Source organism: Synchiropus splendidus, chromosome 1 (assembly GCF_027744825.2).
Source record: "Synchiropus splendidus isolate RoL2022-P1 chromosome 1, RoL_Sspl_1.0, whole genome shotgun sequence".
Lineage (NCBI taxonomy): Eukaryota > Metazoa > Chordata > Actinopteri > Syngnathiformes > Callionymidae > Synchiropus > Synchiropus splendidus.
In genome coordinates, this window is record NC_071334.1 from 815804 (window position 1) to 835085 (window position 19282).

Here is a 19282-nt window from a genome sequence, read left to right on the forward strand (position 1 = left end):
TCTCCCCTCTCTCTCCCTCTCCCCCTCTCCCCCTCTCCCTCTCTCTCCCCCCTCCTCTCTCTCTCTCTCTCTCTCTCTCTCCTCCTCTCTCTCTCTCCCTCCTCTCTCTCTCTCTCTCCCTCTGTCTCTCCCTCTCTCCTCTCTCCATCTCTCTCTCTCTCCCCCTCCTCTATCTCTCCCTCTCTCTCTTCTCTCTCCCTCTCTCTCTCTCTTCTTCTCTCTCTCTCTCTCTCCCTCTAACTCTCTCTCTCTCACTCTCTCTCTCTGTCTCTCTCTCTCTCTCTTCTTTCTCTCTCTTTCTTTCTCTCTCTCTCTCTCCCTCTAACTCTCTCTCTCTCACTCTTTCCCTCTCTCTCTCTGTCTCTCTCCCTCTAACTCTCTCTCCCTCTCTCTCCCCCCTCTCCCCCTCTCTCTCTCTCTCTCCCCCCTCCTCTATCTCTCCCTCTCTCTCTTTCTCTCTCCCTCTCTCTCTCTCTCTCCCTCTCTCTCTCTCTCTCCCTCCTCTCTCTCTCCCTCTCTCTCTCTCTCTCTCTCCCTCTCTCTCACTCGCTCCCTCTCTCTCTCTCTCTCTCTCTCCCTCCTCTCTCTCTCTCCCTCTCTCTCTCTCTCTCTCTCCCTCTCTCCCTCTCTCTCACTCGCTCCCTCTCTCTCTCTCTCTCTCTCCCTCTCTCTCTCTCTCCCTCTCTCTCTCCCTCTCTCTGTCTCTCTCTCTCGCTCCCTCTCTCTCTCTCACTCGCTCCCTCTCTCTCTGCAGGTCCACGGGATCCTGCGCCGCTCCAGCTCCTTCAACACAGGTCGCATTGAGCACCTCTACCAGAACCCTCAGACGCACACAGAAGGAAGTGAGTCCCCTGTTCTACCTGGCACCTTGATGACGTCACGTCACCTGTCTGTGGCGCTGAGCTTCCGTCTCTCGGCTTGTGCTGCAGACATGAAGCTCCACTACGGAGATCTGACAGACAGCACGTGTCTGGTGAAGATCATCAACCAGGTGAAGCCCACGGAGATCTACAACCTGGGAGCCCAGAGCCACGTCAAGGTACGGGCCGCCTTGACAGGTCCTGGACCGGGGCTGTGGATCCGGATCCTGAGTCCGAGCTCGTGCCATCGCTGAGTGTAGTCCCGCCTTTGGCCAGCGGGTGGCGGCAGTGAGCTGTGGAGACTCACTCTGGCCTGACGTTCATGTGTTCCACTCCATCATGTGATCCGGGCGTGAGCGTGTCACGTGGTCGCTGTGCTGGCTGCCTGAGGTTCCTGCTGAGTTCACCGCGCCAGTGGGACTCTCCTTACACAAGTGCTTTTCCTGAACCCATCAATTTGATCCTGGCCGAGCGAGGCGGCGGGCGGGAACCTCCAGCTCCAGATTCCTGCACTGGAGGCCTCTTGTTTTCATGCCATAAATCAGCTGACTCAGCAGCGACGGAGCGCCGAGGTCGTGTGGAGGGCGTCGGCCGTGTTGTTGCCGGTCGTCTGCCTGAGACTCAGAGTGGAGCAGCTCAGGAGTCTGCTGCAGGGAGGTCTCGCTCCCGGCTGCAGGTGTGTTTGTGTTCCGTGGGCGTGATGTTGTGATCAGGTGCGGGACATGTGAAGCGGCGGGCGGCTCCACGACGTGCCCTCGCAGCTGCCTGTCCCCGGTGAAGCGGGCCAGCGGTGTGTGCCAAGACTTCTGAGGAATCCGCCTGAGCAGCATCAGCTGAGCGCTGCCAGCGGGCGCCTGGCCCCGCCCCCGGCAGCCAGCCTGCGCCGCTGCACCACGCCGGTCCTCACAATGGCGTCTTTCATTTCTGCTGCTGTCAGAGGGAGTGACACCTCTGACGGGCAGGTCTCTCAGGAATTCTCTTGGCAGACGCCTTCTTCTGTCATGGTGCGGCCCGGTGTGAGCTGCCCTCTGCTTTGGTTCCTTTCCTGACGCCCCAAAATAGCAGGAGGTGGTTCCCAAGCTCCTCGTCGTGGCTCGTCTGAAGACGCCACCCCAGCTCAGAGCGCGCCTCCTTGTGTCCGACCCTGCAGTGAGTGGCCTGTCACTGCAGGACCCACCTCCTGACACCAGTGTCTCAGCAGGTCTGGAGTGCTTCCACTCGACCTTTGACTCGAGTCCAGGACTGGTGTCTCCTCCGCAGCGTGGTCCAGCTGTCAGTGCCTGACTGGCCACATGCGGATCCGCCTGGACGGCAGGAAGCTCCAGAAGAGCTGGACATGCAGATGAAGTGTGGAGCCCACTCTGGAGCCGAGGGGCTGCTGTTGCCATGGTGCCGGCAGAGGGTGACCTTAGAAAAGACCCCTCCCAGTGAGGTCTTCCAGGTGGGTGAGTCCCGCCCCCTCGCTGCTGGTGCCAGGTTGCCTCCGGATCGTGGGACGGCCGGTAGGAGACGGGAACTTTTCCGTCTCCACCCGAGCGTCTCTCTGCCTGGGAACCCAGTGGCCTCGCAGCCGAGGTTGAGCTCGCTTGCCTCTGCTCACGTCCTCACTCATTCCTTTTCCAGTGACTCCCGACGGCTCAGGAACTCACTCTGTGGGGGCCGGAGCGGTCACAGAGGTCAGGAACGGAGTGTGTGAAGCGGACGGATAGTGTGGTCACTGGATGGAAGCTCTGTGTGGAGCAACCCCTGCTGCTGTAGAGGGGCCTGTCCTCCTCATGGCGGCTGCACCAGACGGTGGCGAGTTCCAATCCTTGTCCGTCCGACTGGCTGAGCCGGCTGCTTTTGTCCTGAACAGTGTCACGCCGTGACCAGCCGTGGTGACTACAACATCTCCCACCAGCGGTGCCCTGGCTTTGGTGGAGGGCCCAGAGTGGCCCGCCACAAGTTGCGGCAGCTCACCGGCGGCACTGCATCCATCACCACGGTGCGCTGGGGCCTGCTGCTCTCTCCACCCTCACACCGTCGCTCCGCCAGTCACGCCTCCAAGGGTCACGCTCCGGGTCAGAAACTGACCTCCTGGGTGCGGCCATATCTGTCGGGCACTGACCACTGCAGAGCAGCGGGCTGTCCCCTCCCCTACAGAGCCTCAGTGTTCTGAATAAGGCCTCTTTATCCGCCTGCTGTGGAAGCTCTGTGGTACCAGAGTGTTTCCTTGGCTGGGTCAGTCACACCAGGTGTGGTGACCGCAGACGGGCCTGGCTTTTGACTCGCGCGCGCGCGCGCACAGACACACACACACACACACACACACACACGCACACGCACACGCACACACGCTTGTGTCTCTATCCTTGTGGGGACCCCCTAAACACGTGGCTCAGCTGCACCAAACTGGAACCCAGTGACTCTTCATCCTCAAATTGATGCTGAACCCTGTCGGGTCCAGCCAAACTTCCCCGCAAAGTCACACGTTCCTCACAAGGATAGTGTTGTGTCAAGAACTGGTCCCCAGCGAGCAGGATAAACACGTGGGTGTTTTGGGATGTGTTCCACTGATCAAGCCCTCAGGAGCTCACAACCCACCTCCGCCCCGGCTCCACGCAGTCATCCACCCCCTACCTGTGGTCCCCAGATCTCCTTCGAGCTGGCGGAGTACACGGCCAACGTGGACGGCGTGGGGACGCTGCGTCTGCTGGACGCCGTCAAGACCTGCGGCCTGACCAACAGCGTGAAGTTCTACCAGGCGTCCACCAGCGAGCTGTACGGCAAGGTGCAAGAGATCCCTCAGAAGGAGACCACGCCCTTCTACCCCCGCTCCCCTTATGGTGAGTGCAGGCACGCGCCGCTGTCTCTGACTCCCCACCACACCCTCGCCGCGTGTGTGTGTGTGCGTGTGCGTGTGCGTGTGCGTGTGTGTGTGTGTGCGTGCGTGTGCGTGTGTGTGTGTCCTGTGTTCACTCAGCAGCCTTTTCTCTGGGCTCACACCCCGAGGCCAAACGTCTGAGTGAAGCCTTGAGCTGCTCTCACTTAGAACAAAGACGCCTTTATTCACACACACACACACGACGGCCCTCTCAGGTTTCATCTCCTCGCTGACACGCTCTCGTCTGTCATCACTCCATCATCATCATCATCATCATCATCATCATCATCATCATCATCATCGGCGGGAGCAGGTGAGGGAGGGTTGCCATGGCAACCACCTTTCACCTCTCCAGCAGACCCCCGGCGTGACGTCGGACCGGCCCGGCCCGCTGACTCAGCGCTTCCTCCGCTGAGTCGGCGCTCTCAGACACTGTCTCCATGAGCTCCATGTCTGTCTCACTGGTCGCTCTGCGTCCCTGAGCCGAAGGTTCATGTCCCTGTCTGCTCGCCACCAGGGGCCGCCAAGCTCTACGCCTACTGGATCGTGGTCAACTTCAGAGAAGCCTACAACATGTTTGCCGTCAACGGGATCCTGTTCAACCACGAGAGTCCTCGGCGAGGTGGGAGGCCCTCTGTCGGCTGGCAGGGCCGCCCTGTCTGTCTGTCTGTCTGTCTGTCTGTCTGTCTGTCTGTCTGTCTGTGAGACGTGTGTGGGGGGGAGGACACCTGAGATGGGTGGACAGTGGGTCAGACGGAGGCCTCCTCCTGTGAGCAGTTTAGGCCCGCTGCCTTTAGTCATCTGCTCATGTGATGTGTCCTCTTTACTGTCGCGTTGGGATTTTCAAATATCAAAAAGTAGTCGCAGTGAAATGCCGACCCTCATTGTGTGGCCGGACCTGCTGTGGGACGTGGCTCCGACCTGCCACTCAGGTGTTTATGATTTGGCTCCTCATGAAGGACGCGGGCCATGACCCCCACCGGGGTCAAAGGTCGAGTGCCGCAGACTGAAGGTCGTGGGAAGTGCTGCCGAAGATCCCCAGCCTTTCTGGTGTTGGCGCGCACCTTGAGTTTTCTTGCTTCTCTGCCGTTCTCCCTTTGTTCTTCTGTCCCCCTCCGCGGTTTCTGCTCTCGCTGGCCGACATCAGGCGCTTGTCTGAGCCGTCGTTCCGCCACTTCACCTGAAGAGGAGCCCTGACAGGCTTTTCCTCCCGGAAGCCTGGGTGGGATTAGCTGGCTAGCCTTCAGCTCGCCAGGACCCGCTAATCCCACCAGGAATGCGCATCTGGTTCCTCTTAGCGTCCTGAAAACACCTGACAGCTCGGCCAATGAAGCGCCGAGCTCATCCTTCGGAGCGCGGTGGAAAAATATGCCGCTTCAGATCCAGTGTGCCGCAAAGCAAACAGACGGCGCTGCAGGAGCTAGCCTAGCCGCCAGCCATAACAGACGGCCTGCGGCGGATTAGCGTTAGCGCTAAACTCGCAGCCGCGACAAGCTGTGCCCTGTGGTTCCTCCCTGGCGCTGCACCACCTGAGACATGAACAGTCCTGAGTCCTGGTTCTCCAGTGTCCGTCCTATCGTCCGTCATCATCATCTGCGGGAGCAGGTGAGGGAGGGTTGCCATGGCAACAACCTTTCACCTCTCCAGCAGATCCCCGGCGTGACGTCGGACCGGCCTGGCCCGGCCCGCTGACCCAGCGCTTCCTCCGCTGAGTCGGTGCTCTCAGACACCGTCTCCATGAGCTCCATCTCTGTCTCACTGGTCGCTCTGCGTCCCTGAGCCGAAGGTTCGAGGCTGGCGATAAAGTTGCATGACTTGCTGTGGGATGACACCTGCAGTGGACGTTTGAGTTCCAGAGCAGGTGTGTACGGTTGCCATGACAACCCTGAGAGCCTGTCAAGCGTGCGACCTGCTCAGACAAGTCCCAGTGACTCAGCCGGGAAACATCGCTGACTGACACCCCAAGCCAAGAGGGCATTCTTCTGCTCAGCGCTCATCCACGACAACTTCCTGTGACCACACTGCGGAGCGGCTTCTCCTGACCACGCCCCGCCCGCTGACCTCGGGGAGGGGGGTGTCCTCGTGAGAGCGTAACTCTTTCCAGAGGGCGGCGACAGAACCACAGCACAGGTCGTCAATATAACAGTAACAAATTTGTGTGCATCACTTTGGAGCCACAAACGTCCAGACAGGCCCGACCGTGAGTCACATGAGCGGCGGCCCGCGGCCCGGCCCAAGCTCCAAGGTGGCTCTCCCCGGGTCCTGGCCGTCCCACTGGCCCCAGCTGAGCCAGCTGCGCTTCTCAGGCCAAAAAAGGGAAGAAAAGTTGGGAACCGTGAGAGGTTCTGCTGCACATAGGCTCCGCCCCTGTGAGGTGAGGCAGCCACTGCAGCCCCAGCCTCTGCTTGACCCCCCTCCCCCCGTGGTGCCACTGCCAGTAAAGGAAGCACATTAACACCGGGGCCAGTGACTGAGCGGACACAGGCGGCCGCTGCCCCACAGCACAGGTGCGGCGCTCCTCGGCCCTGAAGTCAGCTGCATCTGTGGGGCGGGGAACTCCACACATGGGTTCCGCTCGGCTGACTGGCTGCTGACGAGTAGAAGAGTCAGGCTCAGCACCGCGGGGCAGGGGCCCCGGCTGGGCTCGGCTCCTGCCCCGACGTGCCAGGGGATTTCCAGCCAGTCTTCCTCCGAGGTGCCGCTCTGACGCAGCCCGGTCCGCAGGCGCCAACACGGTCATGTGACTGATGGAAGGATCTTCTGACTCGAAGAGCTGGTCCATGTCAGTCCCTCCGAGCGCTCCCCCGCACGACACAATATTCAGTGTTGAGCTCGTGGGTACTAGTATGTGTTTGACTTGGACAACCGCACTGAGTCTGTGCGGGAACGGGAACATGACACCGAGTCAGGATGTTCTGCCAAAACCCCAAAAGCTCCTCCAGCTCTGCTCGCGGCACCGACACTCTTCTGGGGTGTTCCCGCCACGTGTCTCGCGCTGGAGCCACAATCCTGGAGCTCGGCAGAACCCAGGTGGTCCTGCTCGGGTGGGATAACTGCGCCACCCCGTCCTGGGCTCGGTCAGTGAAGCGAGCTGTGACTCGGTGCCCCCTCCACTCCCAAACGTCTGCTGAGGTGGGAGCGCTCTCGTTGGGCCGCGCCGCTGACTGCTCCATCTCTTCCATGTGTTCCAGGTTCCAACTTTGTGACCCGTAAGATCAGCCGCTCGGTGGCCAAGATCCACCTGGGCCAGCTGGAGAGCTTCAGCCTGGGCAACCTGGACTCTAAGAGGGACTGGGGCCACGCCAGGGACTACGTGGAGGTAAGGAGCAGAGCGGGAGCTGCAGTGTTCCCAGCCCGACTGTGATTCCCTGCCAGAGAGAAACCGGAGCCGCGGCAGCAGCGGGAGCTGCGCGCTGGGAGGCCCAGACGCCGCTCGCCTTTCCCACAACTCTTCCCTGCTGGAGCGCTCCAGGGTCCATGACAGAAATAGTGGTGGTGTCGGAGCCGGGGACCACGCGGAGTCAGGAAGCCTGTTGACTCAGCAATTTTGTGGTGGGAGCCCAAGATGAGACCAACTCTGGATCAGCTGTTTACGGCGGCAGCTGGCGGGTTCGTCACACTCACGACCGTTAGCTTTAGCCCTAGCTTGGACGCGAGCTGCTGCGTCGCGACTGTTAGCGTTAGCTTGAGCGCGAGCTGCTGCATCGCGACTGTTAGCTTTAGCCCTAGCTTGGCCGCGAGCTGCTGCGTCGCGACTGTTAGCTTGAGCGCGAGCTGCTGCATCGCGACTGTTAGCTTTAGCCTTAGCTTGGACTCGAGTTGCTGTGTCGTGACTGTTAGCTTTAGCCTTAGCTTGGACTCGAGTTGCTACGTCGTGACTCTTAGCTTTAGCCTTAGCTTGGACACGAGTTTCTGCGTCGTGACTGTCCATCCACCTCTAGCTTCAGCGTGCTCGGGCCCCCTGGAGGGCGGGCGGGCCTGGAGAGACGGTGAGAAGCTGAGGACTATGGAGGCCAACACGGCAGGAGCTGCTTCACGATCAGTGGACTGGTCTGGACCGAACCTCCGACATCCGTCTGCTCAGAAGCCCTGGACCTCCTCTTGAGGATGGAGCGGATCTGAAGTGTTTGAGTCCCTCGCGTCACCCTGCGGCTGAGAGAGCTGCTGGTGCGGTGAGGAGCCGACCTCTGACCCGCCTGCCCTCAGGTGGATGCAGGACTGAGAGACGAGTGTGAGAGACAAAGCTGCCGACTGTTGGCCGCGACTGTGTCGTCGGACTTGAGACGCTCCAGGTTTCCTGTGGGAACATTCCGGCTCGGGTGAATCAGACGCCTCAGCGCTCCGAGTCTCGGATTTCGGAAAACAGTTTTGGGAAGCCAAACAGAAGTTGGGCTGCGGAGCGGGGGGCGCTTCCCAATGAAGCGTCTCTGCTGCTCCCCATCAAAGACGCGTGTCAGCGCCGCGTCGTCACGGCCAAGTCGCGCAGGCGTCGGCCTGGAAACAGAAGCCAGTGTGTCTGGCTGCCTGCTCCACCCCGCCGGGGGAAATTGCTGGTAATTGGCGGCGGGTGGAGTCGGAGGGCGAGGCGGCGGGGTGTCGCGCGCCTCTGACCTGCTCGGGCTCGGACGGTTGACTCGACTACCACGAGAAACGAGTGGTGTCATCAGCAGGTCGGACTTCACCTGTGGGGACCCAAAGACTCGTGAGGACCTCACGCCAGTGTGGGGGGGCGTTTGGCTGGACCCCACAATTCAAAGCCTCCATCTGAGGACCACAGTAAGGTCGTGTTTAGGGTGATGGCCAGGGCAGGTCCCCACGAGGCGCGAGAGACAGGCACGCCTGTGTGTGTGCGTGTGTGTCCTGAAATAGTCGGCGTGTGATGACTGTGGCGAACACAGGTGGGGAGCCAGGCCTCCCTCCACCCAGGTCTGTCAGGCACACTGCAGCCTGTGTGTTCCCACCGAGGAGCAGGAAGTCAGTGTGTGTGTGTGTGAGCGAGCCAGTCCAGACCACAGGATCTGAAGTGTGTTAGGGTTTGGGCACGGACACTCTGCTGCTCCGCTGACTGGCTGGAAACTTCTCCACATCACTCAGACCTGCCACTCGTGCATTATTCATGTGGCACACACACACACACACACACACACAGGTCTGTCTCCCTCCCCTTGTGGGGACCTCTGACCCTGAACACCCCTCAACCAGGACTTGGAACCAGACCCGGTTATTTTGACGTCTTCACCCTCAAACTGGGAGTGAACCTCGTGAGGGCCCCACAAGGAGGTGTGGTCCCCACTAGGCCAGGCACGCTGCAACACACACGGCCGTCCCTGGTGTCTCTGCAGTCTTCTCCAGGAGTCAGGTCTTTGTCCTGAGAGTGAGGGACCTCTCTCCGGTCCAGAAGCCCTGACCCTGTGACCCCGCTGACCCGGCCAAGCCAGCACCAGCACCTGGACCCACTTCTCTTCAGGTGTCCTGACGGTGCCAGACCACAGCTCCGATCCTCCGTCACATGCTCAAGTCTCCCATTGGGACGGCGGAGCAGACAGCTGTGGAGGAGGAGCCAGCTGCCGGCGCCCGACCTTCAGAGGGAATCAGTCTCCCAGCTGCGGTGGGGAGTCAGGTGGGAAGGTCACCTGACCTGCCGGCCCCTCGCTTGTCGTCACAACATGCTCCTCAGGGGGCATGAGAAACCCCGGTCCAGATTTGGACCACAACGGGGTCACAGCTGCAGCACCGGGCGCAGAGGATCATGGGAACTGGGAGGGGACTGTGAGTCACTGCTGCCTCACGTTCTCAGCGTGGCAGCACCTCGAGGACCAGAACTTTCCTCACACACCACACAGAAGACCCACCAGAGTCGGAGCTCACCCGAGCGACGCAGGGTTCCACCCTCAAATGGAGACAATGTGTGTTTGTGGAGTGCAGCTCCTCCAGACTGTCCTCGCTCGCCTACTGACAAGTGGCCACATGCAGGAGTCAGTCCCCACTCACTCGCTCTGTCCCTCCCCCTCCAGAAGACGGTCATGTGACCTGCTGGCGACTCGGGTGCACTGATCTCCTGACCTGGACCCTCATCTGGATCTGATTCCGACCGTCCTCCCAGGGCCACAGGAAATTGGAGCAGTGTTCCCACCTCTCCCGCTCACCTGACTCGGTGACCCGCCCACCTCTGGCAGACCCACTGGTTCTCGGATGAGTCCTGATGCTCCTGCAGAGCAGGACTCTGAACCTCGGTGTCTGTGCGAGTCCTCCTTGTTGTTTGGGCAACAGGTGGTGCCAGCTGCAGGGGGGATGAGGATCCGCTCCTCCAGGAGTCTGACTCACTGGGCTCCTGACTCGCAGTACCTGGGTGGGAACAGCAGCGTTCCCTGGAGTCAGCGACTCTGCGCTCCATTGTGTCAGCCGAGCCGTTCCTGCCCAACAATCTGGCCCAGACCTGCAGGATATCAGGAGCGAGTGGCCACTTCCTGTATAGACAGGAAGTGGAGCCTTTTCATGAGGCAGCGAGGTGCTGTGCGAGCGCCCAGTCACTTCCTGTCCAGAAGAATGCAGCGTGGCTATCGGAGCCTGCAGCCCAGCGGCCGGCCCCATCCACCGACAGGTGGGGAGCACGGCTGACCTTCAGATGACCTCTGCCCTTTCTTTCTTTCTTGACCTGGTATCTTCAGAGCTGAGGGAGAGGGTGGTCCCTCCTCCTCCATGCTTTCCTTCCCTGGAGAGCAGCAGTCCAGACAGTGAAGGCATCACGGCCTCTCTCTCTCTCTCTCTCAGACAGTGAAGGCATCGCCGCCTCTCTCTCTCTCAGACAGTGAAGGCATCACTGCCTCTCTCTCTCAGACAGTGAAGGCATCACGGCCTCTCTCTCTCAGACAGTGAAGGCATCACGGCCTCTCTCTCAGACAGTGAAGGCATCACGGCCTCTCTCTCTCAGACAGTGAAGGCATCACGGCCTCTCTCTCAGACAGTGAAGGCATCACGGCCTCTCTCTCAGACAGTGAAGGCATCACGGCCTCTCTCTCAGACAGTGAAGGCATCACGGCCTCTCTCTCTCAGACAGTGAAGGCATCACGGCCTCTCTCTCTCAGACAGTGAAGGCATCACGGCCTCTCTCTCAGACAGTGAAGGCATCACCGCCTCTCTCTCTCTCTTTCTCTCAGACAGTGAAGGCATCACGGCCTCTCTCTCTCAGACAGTGAAGGCATCACGGCCTCTCTCTCAGACAGTGAAGGCATCACGGCCTCTCTCTCTCTCAGACAGTGAAGGCATCACCGCCTCTCTCTCTCTCTCTCTCTCTCTCTCAGACAGTGAAGGCATCGCCAACTCTCTCTCTCTCAGACAGTGAAGGCATCACGGCCTCTCTCTCTCAGACAGTGAAGGCATCACGGCCTCTCTCTCTCAGACAGTGAAGGCATCGCCACCTCTCTCTCTCTCTCAGACAGTGAAGGCATCACCGCCTCTCTCTCAGACAGTGAAGGCATCACGGCCTCTCTCTCTCTTTCTCTCAGACAGTGAAGGCATCACCGCCTCTCTCTCAGACAGTGAAGGCATCACTGCCTCTCTCTCTCTCAGACAGTGAAGGCATCACGGCCTCTCTCTCTCAGACAGTGAAGGCATCGCCACCTCTCTCTCTCTCTCAGACAGTGAAGGCATCACGGCCTCTCTCTCTCAGACAGTGAAGGCATCATGGCCTCTCTCTCAGACAGTGAAGGCATCACAGCCTCTCTCTCTCAGACAGTGAAGGCATCACGGCCTCTCTCTCAGACAGTGAAGGCATCGCAACTGTTCCAGCCTCCCCCCTGCTCCGCCCGGAGCGAGTGTCCAGGTCGGTGCGAGAGTGCACGCGGTGGCGGCACGGGTCAGAGGAGCCGCCCGGTGCTAGGCCTCAGCTGATTCTGATTTGGCTGCGCCGTTTGTGTTGGACAAAAATGTCTTTCATTTGAACCCAATCTGTTCCTCTCCCTCCTGGGAATGTGCCCGGCATTTCCTGCTCCGGCCCAGTTTTCCAATAAGGCTGCTGGTATGTGCGGGGCGGGCGGCTCTCCACCAGAGGAGGGAATACCAGGAATATGACTCCCCTTGCTGAGCAGGAGCAGGGATTCCTAGAAGGAGCCGCTCCGCCACGTCGCCTGACTCCAGAGTCTGGCTCGTCCTTTACGCCTCCAGCTGAGGTACCGGCACCCTGGAGCCCGTTTCTATCCTAGAGAGGTCCAGTTTTGGGGAAAGTCCAAGTGCGCCCTTTGTGTGTGTGTGGGGGGTGGGGGGGGGGGGTTGGGGAAAGGGTGATGGCCAGAAGAGGAGGTCCCCACAAGGACGCAGAGACCTGTGTGTGTGTGCGTGCGTGCGTGCCTGCTGGGCGTCTCGGGCCCAGGTCTGGTTTTGGTTCTGACGCCGAACAACTTCAGGTCACATCCTCTTCTGACCTCTGGTGACCTCTGGCGGTCAGCGCTGACGTCACACAGCCCGGGGGCGGAGCTTCCGTCTCGCCACGGGATTCTTTGGATGTTTGATTCAGGGCGACGCCCTGCTGCGGCTGCTGTGTGTGCAGGTGTGTGCGCACGCGCCTGGCAGCACCGGCGCTGATGTCATCGCAACATTCCGCGGGTCACACTGCCGCTATTGTTCGCCTCTGACGGGTCGCTGATTGACGCTGCAGTCAGGTGTGTGTGTGTGCAGATGCACGCGTGTCCGGGCCTCTCGCACACTCACGCGCTCTGGAGGGTTCTGGTTCTAACCCGGTCAGAGTCGAAGAGAAGGGTGTGGGGCCACCATCTCTCGGGGGTCGTCACCAGCAGGTCGACCCCGGTGGAGGCGACGGTTTCGGGCTGAAGCGCTGCGGTTGAGCTGGGCTTGACTCTGGGTCGGCTCTGTCTTCCAGGCCATGTGGCTAATGCTGCAGGAGCAGGAGCCGCAGGACTTCGTCATCGCCACCGGCGCCGTCCACAGCGTGAGGGAGTTTGTGGAGAGAGCCTTCGCCCATGTGGGCAAGACCATCGTGTGAGTACGGCCCCATGATGCACTGCAACAGTGGACGGCAGCAGAGAGCCTGACGTGACCCTCCTCCCTCTGGCAGGTGGGAGGGGCAGGACGAGCGCGAGGTGGGCCGTTGCCAGGAGACCGGAGTGGTGCATGTCCGAGTGGACCCCAAGTTCTTCCGCCCCACAGAAGTGGTGAGTCCCGAGTCAGGGCCAGCGCCTGACCTGCACGACTCGCCGGAGCCACACTCGATGGCGCGCCAGTGTGGAGAGACCCAGCAGCCAGTCCCAGGCCGGACTGGGGCGCCCGAGAGTCGGGCTCAGCTCTTGGTGCTGGGACTGGGCGACTGGGCTCTGAACCTAAGTGAAACCCTGAAAGTTGATCTGTCATGCATTGGTCCCCACAAGTGAGGATAAACCAGCCTCCCACACACACACACACACACACACTCGCAACACACACTGCTCCTCGGTAACGAAGCGTGACTCTGAGCCAAGCTTTGATTGACAGCTGACACGCTTGAGCGCCACCCGCAGGTCAAATGGAAAATGTCACGCCCACAGGTCGGCAGGGTGCGGAGTGCACCTGTGTTGGCGCAAGCAGGCCTCACTTCCTGTCTGCGGAGGTCAGAGGTTAAAGCCTGTCTGAGGTGCCGCACGTCGCCTGCACCCACACACACACACACACACACACACACACACACACACGTGTGTAGAGAGAGGGTCGTAGCTCCTGGTTCAGGCGTCGCCCCAGGCTCCGCGGTAACTGACAGCTGAGCCTCCTCTGGTGTGGAGGACCCACCCCTCCCTCCCCTTCAGCTCACCTGAAGCCGGTGCCGGTCTCACGTCGCCAGCGCGCGGCTGCTTTGTGGAGCAAATGAAAAATGTCAGTGAAACAGAAAGATGCGGAGCAGATAAGCTCGGGCCAGGTTCTGACCCGCTGGAGCGTGTCGCTCCTTCTCACACTGGGGAAGGTCCCCACCGCGGCTGAGGTCGAAGGTCAGGCCCACGTCAGCGTGAGTGACGGGAGGCAATTGGCGGCGCGGTTCCCAGGAAGGCGAGGAAGCCGTGCCAGGCACGTAGCCGCCGCATTCCCGCCGGCGCCGCCACCGGCCGCGCGGCCTTCTGCCTCCGACGAGTTTGGTCTTGTGTGTGGGGGGCGGAGCTCCACATACCTGCCGCGCTGGCTGCGCTTCGCCGTCTCCCTCAGCAGGGTCCGACACACACACACACACTCTTGGTACTTGTGGGGACCAGGTGGTGACCAGCCTCAGTGAAAGTAGCTGATTGTAACCGGGTTCCAGTCTGGTCCAGGGAGAGCGGCTGGGGAAAGGGCGAGCCCCACCAGGACAGCCCCACCACCGTGCGTGCACGTGAGCGTGCGCGTGCGGCCGCTCTCCTGACTGGCTGACGACGGCGGCCCGACAGGTCTGACACGGTTGACGCAGGAATGTGGCGGCTCCTGATGGTCGGACGTCTTCGATAAATTCCTCTCTTCTAAATAACCTGCGACACGGAAGCCCGGTCCTGATCCGACTGAGGCATCTGCGCAGGAGGTCACCTGACCTGCCGCCGGCATGGAAAAGCTGGAGCGCCAGCAGAGCGACTCCTGGTCTGGGTCTGGGTCTGCAGGGGCCGCCAGAGGTCCAGGCGGGGCGAGCCGGCCCGAGTCCTGGTCCCAGAGGGTGCTGGCAGTGAGGCGGTCTTTGGCCTCATCAGGCATCAGGTGAGACTCATGGGTGAGACTCACGGAACCTCCCTGGTGTGGGGACCATGGCAAGCTCACGACGGCGAGTCAAAGTCACAGGCAGGGCCGTCATGCTCGGGTGGCAGGTCAAGACTGACTCCAGTCAGTTCTTCAGTCCAAAGATGTTCATTGAGTCACAAAATAACTCGACTGAGGCACAGAGCTGATTCACAAAAGGACCCTTGGGTCACAAAACCACTGGCAAAGAAGTGACTCAATATTTTGGTTTGTCTTGATTCATTTGAGTGGGAAAGTGGTTGGTGACATGATGACAGAGTCAGCAAGTTCTCCCTCCCGCCTATGCACAAGTCACCAAGTGATTCAAGTCACAAGAGTGAGCTGAGTCACGAGAGAACACCGAGGAAAAAGAGTCAAATCACTGAATCACAGCCGCTTAAGGAAAGGAGTCACAAGCTGAACCTGAAAGTGAAACGGCCCGTGATTGAGTCACCTCAGATGACTGGCCATTTTCCCGCTCGGCTGGTTCTGTTGCGCCTCACTCTGAGTCACAGCCAGGTCCCTCACTTGAGCTGTAATCGAAGAGGAGAACTCTAGTGAGAGTCGGCTGCTTCTGGTCTTCGAACAAAGTTCTGACTTGGAACGCCACAATGTTGTGGACCGTGCTGCTCTTCTGGACTCGCTTGGAGGCCCGAGTCAAAGCTGAACCAACAGGGGGTTTTGACATACTCACCAAGAGCTGTGACTTGGAGATTGGCCCGTGACTCAGAGACTCGGCCGTAACTCGGAGAGTGAGCCGTGACTCAGAGACTCGGCTGTGACTCCTGAACAAGCCTGCAGTCTGAAGCTAGTGCTGCGAGCGTGAGTCTGGCGTCTGGTATTTCCTGCAGGAGTGTCCTCTGGCGTTGGAGCGGAACTGCCCGGGCCCCTCGGCAGTCCAGCCCACAGACTGACCCGGTTCTGTTCCCAGAGAAGCAGTCTGAGGCAAAGCCGCCGCCGGCGTCACCAGCAGAGATGAAGCCAGTGATCCAGACAGAACCGGTCGGGGGAGGGAGGGAGGCAGGCCTCGTCCCAGCTGGAGCCAGTTACTGTGAGGGAGCGGCGGGACCAAATCAGAGTTGCTCACGTCCACTGAGCGGCCCGGTTCCTGCCCAGGACCTGAGACAGCTGGAGACCCGGCTGCGTTCTGCTGACTCGGCAATCCTGATCCACTTCCTGTCTATGTTTTTCTGGGGGGGAGGAAACTTTGACCTCTGACCTGGAGCCAGTGGCGATGAAGGTGAACTAACTGCCCCTCCCCCCGCAGGACTACCTGCAGGGCGACAGCAGCAAAGCCTTGCAGAGGTTGGGCTGGTCGCCCAAGGTCACGTTCGAGGTCAGTTACGTCTTCACTGCTCTCACTTTGGTTCCATCCTTTCGTCTCTCTCTTCCTCCTTCTGCCTGCACTCTTCTCACACTCTTCTTTTTGACCTCTTCAACTTTCCGCTCTTCTGTCCTCCCCCACCCTCCCTCCCTCTCGTGGTCCTGGTCCTGGTGTCTGACAGCTGTGTCTCTGCAGGAGCTGGTGAAGGAGATGGTGGACGCTGACGTGCAGCTGATGAAGAAAAACCCAAACGCATGAAGGTTCCTGATGAAGTCTCTCCATTCTCCTCCTCTCCTCTCCTCTCCTCTCCTCTCCTCTCCTCTCCGCTCCTCTCCTCCCCTCCCCTCCTCTCCTCTCCGCTCCTCTCCTTCTCTCCTCCTCTCCTCCTCCTCCTCTCCTCCTCCTCTTCCTCCTCCTCCTCTCCTCTCCTTCTCTCCTCCTCTTCCTCCTCCTCCTCTCCTCTCCGCTCCTCTCCTTCTCTCCTCCTCTCCTCCTCCTCCTCTCCTCCTCCTCTTCCTCCTCCTCCTCTCCTCTCCGCTCCTCTCCTCTCCTCTCCTCCTCTCCTTCTCTCCTCCTCTCCTCCTCCTCCCCTCCTCTCCTCTCCTCTCCTCTCCTCTCCTCTTCTCTCCTCTCCCTCTCCTTCTCTCCTCTCCTCCTCCTCCTCCTCTCCTCTCCTCTCCTCTCCTCTCTCCTCCCCCTCCCCTCCCCTCTCCTCTCCTCTCCTCTCCTCTCCTCCCCTCTCCTCTCCTCTCCTCCTCCTCCTCCTCCCTCTCCTCTCCTCTCCTCTCCTCCTCCTCCTCCTCCTCCTCCTCTCCTCCTCCTTCTCCTCCTCCCTCTCCTCTCCTCCCCTCCTCCTCCTCATCCTCCTCTCCTCTCCTCCCCTTCTCTCCTCTCCTCCTCTCCTTCTCTCCTCTCCTCCTCCTCCTCCTCCTCTCCTCCTCCTCCTCCTCTCCTCCCCTCCTCCTCCTCCTCCTCTCCTCTCCTCCCCTCCTCTCCTCCTCCTCCTCCTCCTCCTCTCCTCCTCCTCCTCTCCTCCTCCTCCTCTCCTCCTCTCCTCTCCTCTCCTCCCCTCCTCCGCTCCTCTCCTCCCCTCCTCCTCTCCTCTTCTCCTCTCCTCCTGTGTCAAGTGTCGAAACAAGTCTGACCTGCCGACTGAAGTCACAAGTTCCAATAAATCTTTTCTACGTCACTGACGACCTCTTCTCTTTTCTGAGGTTCCTCCCTCCCTTCACATCCTCTCCTTCCCTTCCTCCTCTCTGCCCCTCCATCCCTCCTGCGTGTGTGTGTGTGTTCTTATTTGTGGGGACCATCAGCCAACTTGACTGGGCCTCAGTCTGGTCCAGAGTCCTGCTTCAGGTGAGCCATGTGTTTTAATGGTGAGGTTTGGAGGGAGAGGCTGGGGAAAGGGTCGCCACAAGGACAGAGAGACTTTGGTTTTGGTTTGATCGGCAGGATGTGACGTCGTCACGCAGGTGTGAGGCCCCGCCCAAACACCGGTCACTGGAGGTGAAACACGTGACAAGGCTCCTGAGCCGCAGACTGACGACGCTTCAGTGATGCTGGTGACGTCACGCGCGCCTCCGCATTTGTTTGAACAGTCTTAACGAACCAGTGACGTTCACGTGAAGTGGTTTTGTTTTTTCAAGCGCTGATGTCGCCTCATGCCGGCGGGAAAAGCGCGGTCATCCCGGCCCCCGCTCTCGAAAACACCCGCTTGAATCGTGATTTGTCGTTTTATTGCTATCGTGTTTGAATCAGTGTTCAGCGATGAGCATCATTTTCTTCTCGCTGTTGTGGAGTGGCCGCCGTGAGTTTGAGGACGTGTGTGCCATTTCTCTGTCTCGCCGGGTTCAGGCCGCTGACCTCATCGTCTGACGCTTATGAACCGAAGAAGCTTCACGGACGCCGAGTCTCCCGCCACCGCTTCAAACGCTGCGTGACGTCAGCATGGTGTTTTTTGTCTAACCGCAGGTTTGGGTCCGGCCCGTCATCTTACTGGAAGAGAGGCGCGTGAGCGGCCCTTCGAGATTCAATCCCACCTGAGCTTCGTTTGAGTCTGGATGATCCAGACACAGTCGGCGAATCACTGCTCTTTGTTGGTCGGTCGAAAGCCCTCTCTGATTCTCGGATCATCTGCGTGTGAAGCGCGCCACCGGCTCGGTTCCGACGCGCCTGCATTTGAGCGGGATCGAACTCGGCGTGACGTCACGCGGCCCACGAACAGAACTTCAGTTCAATTCTTGCAAAACTTTATTTCACACGGCCTTGAAACAAGAGTCACATAAGAAAGCTCCGCGTCGGAACCGAGCCCTCGGTGCCGCTCCTGCAGGAGAATCAATAAATAAATGTTTGTGTGGGTAAACGATGCCGGGCGCGTGGAGCCACGTCCGGTGCTGGTCCTGTTCAGGCCCATCCAAGTTCGGCCCGGGCCACCAGACTCAGTACTTGCTGCAGTCGTAAACGAAGGCTCCTGAGGTTCGGTACAGTCCGGCCTGGAAGCCCATCTGACAGCTGCTGGTTCCGTTCACCGGAGATCCGTTCAGTCCGACCCGCGGGGACTCGAACATCTCCCGCACTGAGTGAAAGTTCTGCGGCGGCGGGTAGGTCGGGTGGCCCAGGTCGCCGTACCAAGAGGCGAGCCGGGTCTGGTCCGCCGGGCTGCCGTAGTCCGGCAGCGGCTCGTCCAGCGCGGCCTGCGCTCCGGCTCGGTCCGCGTACAAGCTCATGGCCTGCATGTTGCAGTGGTAGCTGGAGTTCGTGGAGATGAGGTTCTGGTGGCAGGTGGTGGCGCTGTAGGAGGTCTGGTTCGGGGAGTAGCTGAGGCAGAGCGACTGGCTGATCCCGGCCTGCGGAGATCCGCGCATGGAGGTCATGATGTTGTCCACGCTGAAGTTGTTCTGGTTCTGGTTGTGGCTGGTTCCGGGGCTGGACCTGCCGCTGCCGCCGCCGCCGCTGCTGCTGTGGCAGCTGTCCGGACCCTCGAGCTTCGGAACCGCGGTGCCGGGAGTCGGGGAGGCAGCGCGCGGCGGCGTGCAGCAGGTTCGCTCCTCCGTCTTGATGTCCTGGACCCGGAGCAGCGGCTCCCGCTCCTCCTTGTCCCGCTGCGCGTCCTTCTTCTTGAACCTCCGTCTCCGCCGCAGGAAGCTGCCGTTCTCGAACATGTTGTAGGAGTCCGGGTCCAGGGTCCAGTAGCTGCCCTTCCCGGGCTTCTTGTCGTCCCGCGGCACCTTGACGAAGCACTCGTTGAGGCTGAGGTTGTGGCGGATGGAGTTCTGCCAGCCCTGCTTGTTGTCCCGGTAGAAGGGGAAGCGCTCCATGATGAACTGGTAGATGCCGCTGAGCGTCACCCGCTTCTCGGCCGAGCTCTGGATCGCCATGGTGATGAGCGCGATGTAGGAGTACGGCGGCTTCACCAGCTCCTTGGGCTGCGGCAGGGGGCCGTACGGGCCGTAGGCGCGCGCCACGCCGGCCGGCAGCTGCTCGTGCGGGCTCGCCTGCGGGTACACGGCCGGGTAGTAG

The 19282-nt window shown here is 60.4% G+C and overlaps 2 protein-coding genes across 2 annotated transcripts in view; one reads left to right on the forward strand and one right to left on the reverse strand.

The window, feature by feature from the left end:
• gmds (GDP-mannose 4,6-dehydratase) overlaps nt 1-16279 on the forward strand; it is a 17969-nt gene extending 1690 nt beyond the window's left edge. Inside the window, exons 3-11 of the mRNA XM_053853141.1 lie at nt 755-842; nt 930-1039; nt 3493-3685; nt 4241-4345; nt 6915-7042; nt 12599-12717; nt 12794-12890; nt 15707-15775; nt 15959-16279. Coding sequence (XP_053709116.1) covers nt 755-842; nt 930-1039; nt 3493-3685; nt 4241-4345; nt 6915-7042; nt 12599-12717; nt 12794-12890; nt 15707-15775; nt 15959-16021 — 972 coding nt within the window. The 3' untranslated portion in view covers nt 16022-16279. The remainder of the gene's footprint in view (nt 1-754; nt 843-929; nt 1040-3492; nt 3686-4240; nt 4346-6914; nt 7043-12598; nt 12718-12793; nt 12891-15706; nt 15776-15958) is intronic.
• Nucleotides 16280-17129: 850 nt separating this feature from the next.
• LOC128748765 (forkhead box C1-A-like) overlaps nt 17130-19282 on the reverse strand; it is a 2374-nt gene continuing 221 nt past the window's right edge. The window contains exon 2 of the mRNA XM_053847743.1: nt 17130-19257. Coding sequence (XP_053703718.1) covers nt 18202-19257 — 1056 coding nt within the window. The 3' untranslated portion in view covers nt 17130-18201. The remainder of the gene's footprint in view (nt 19258-19282) is intronic.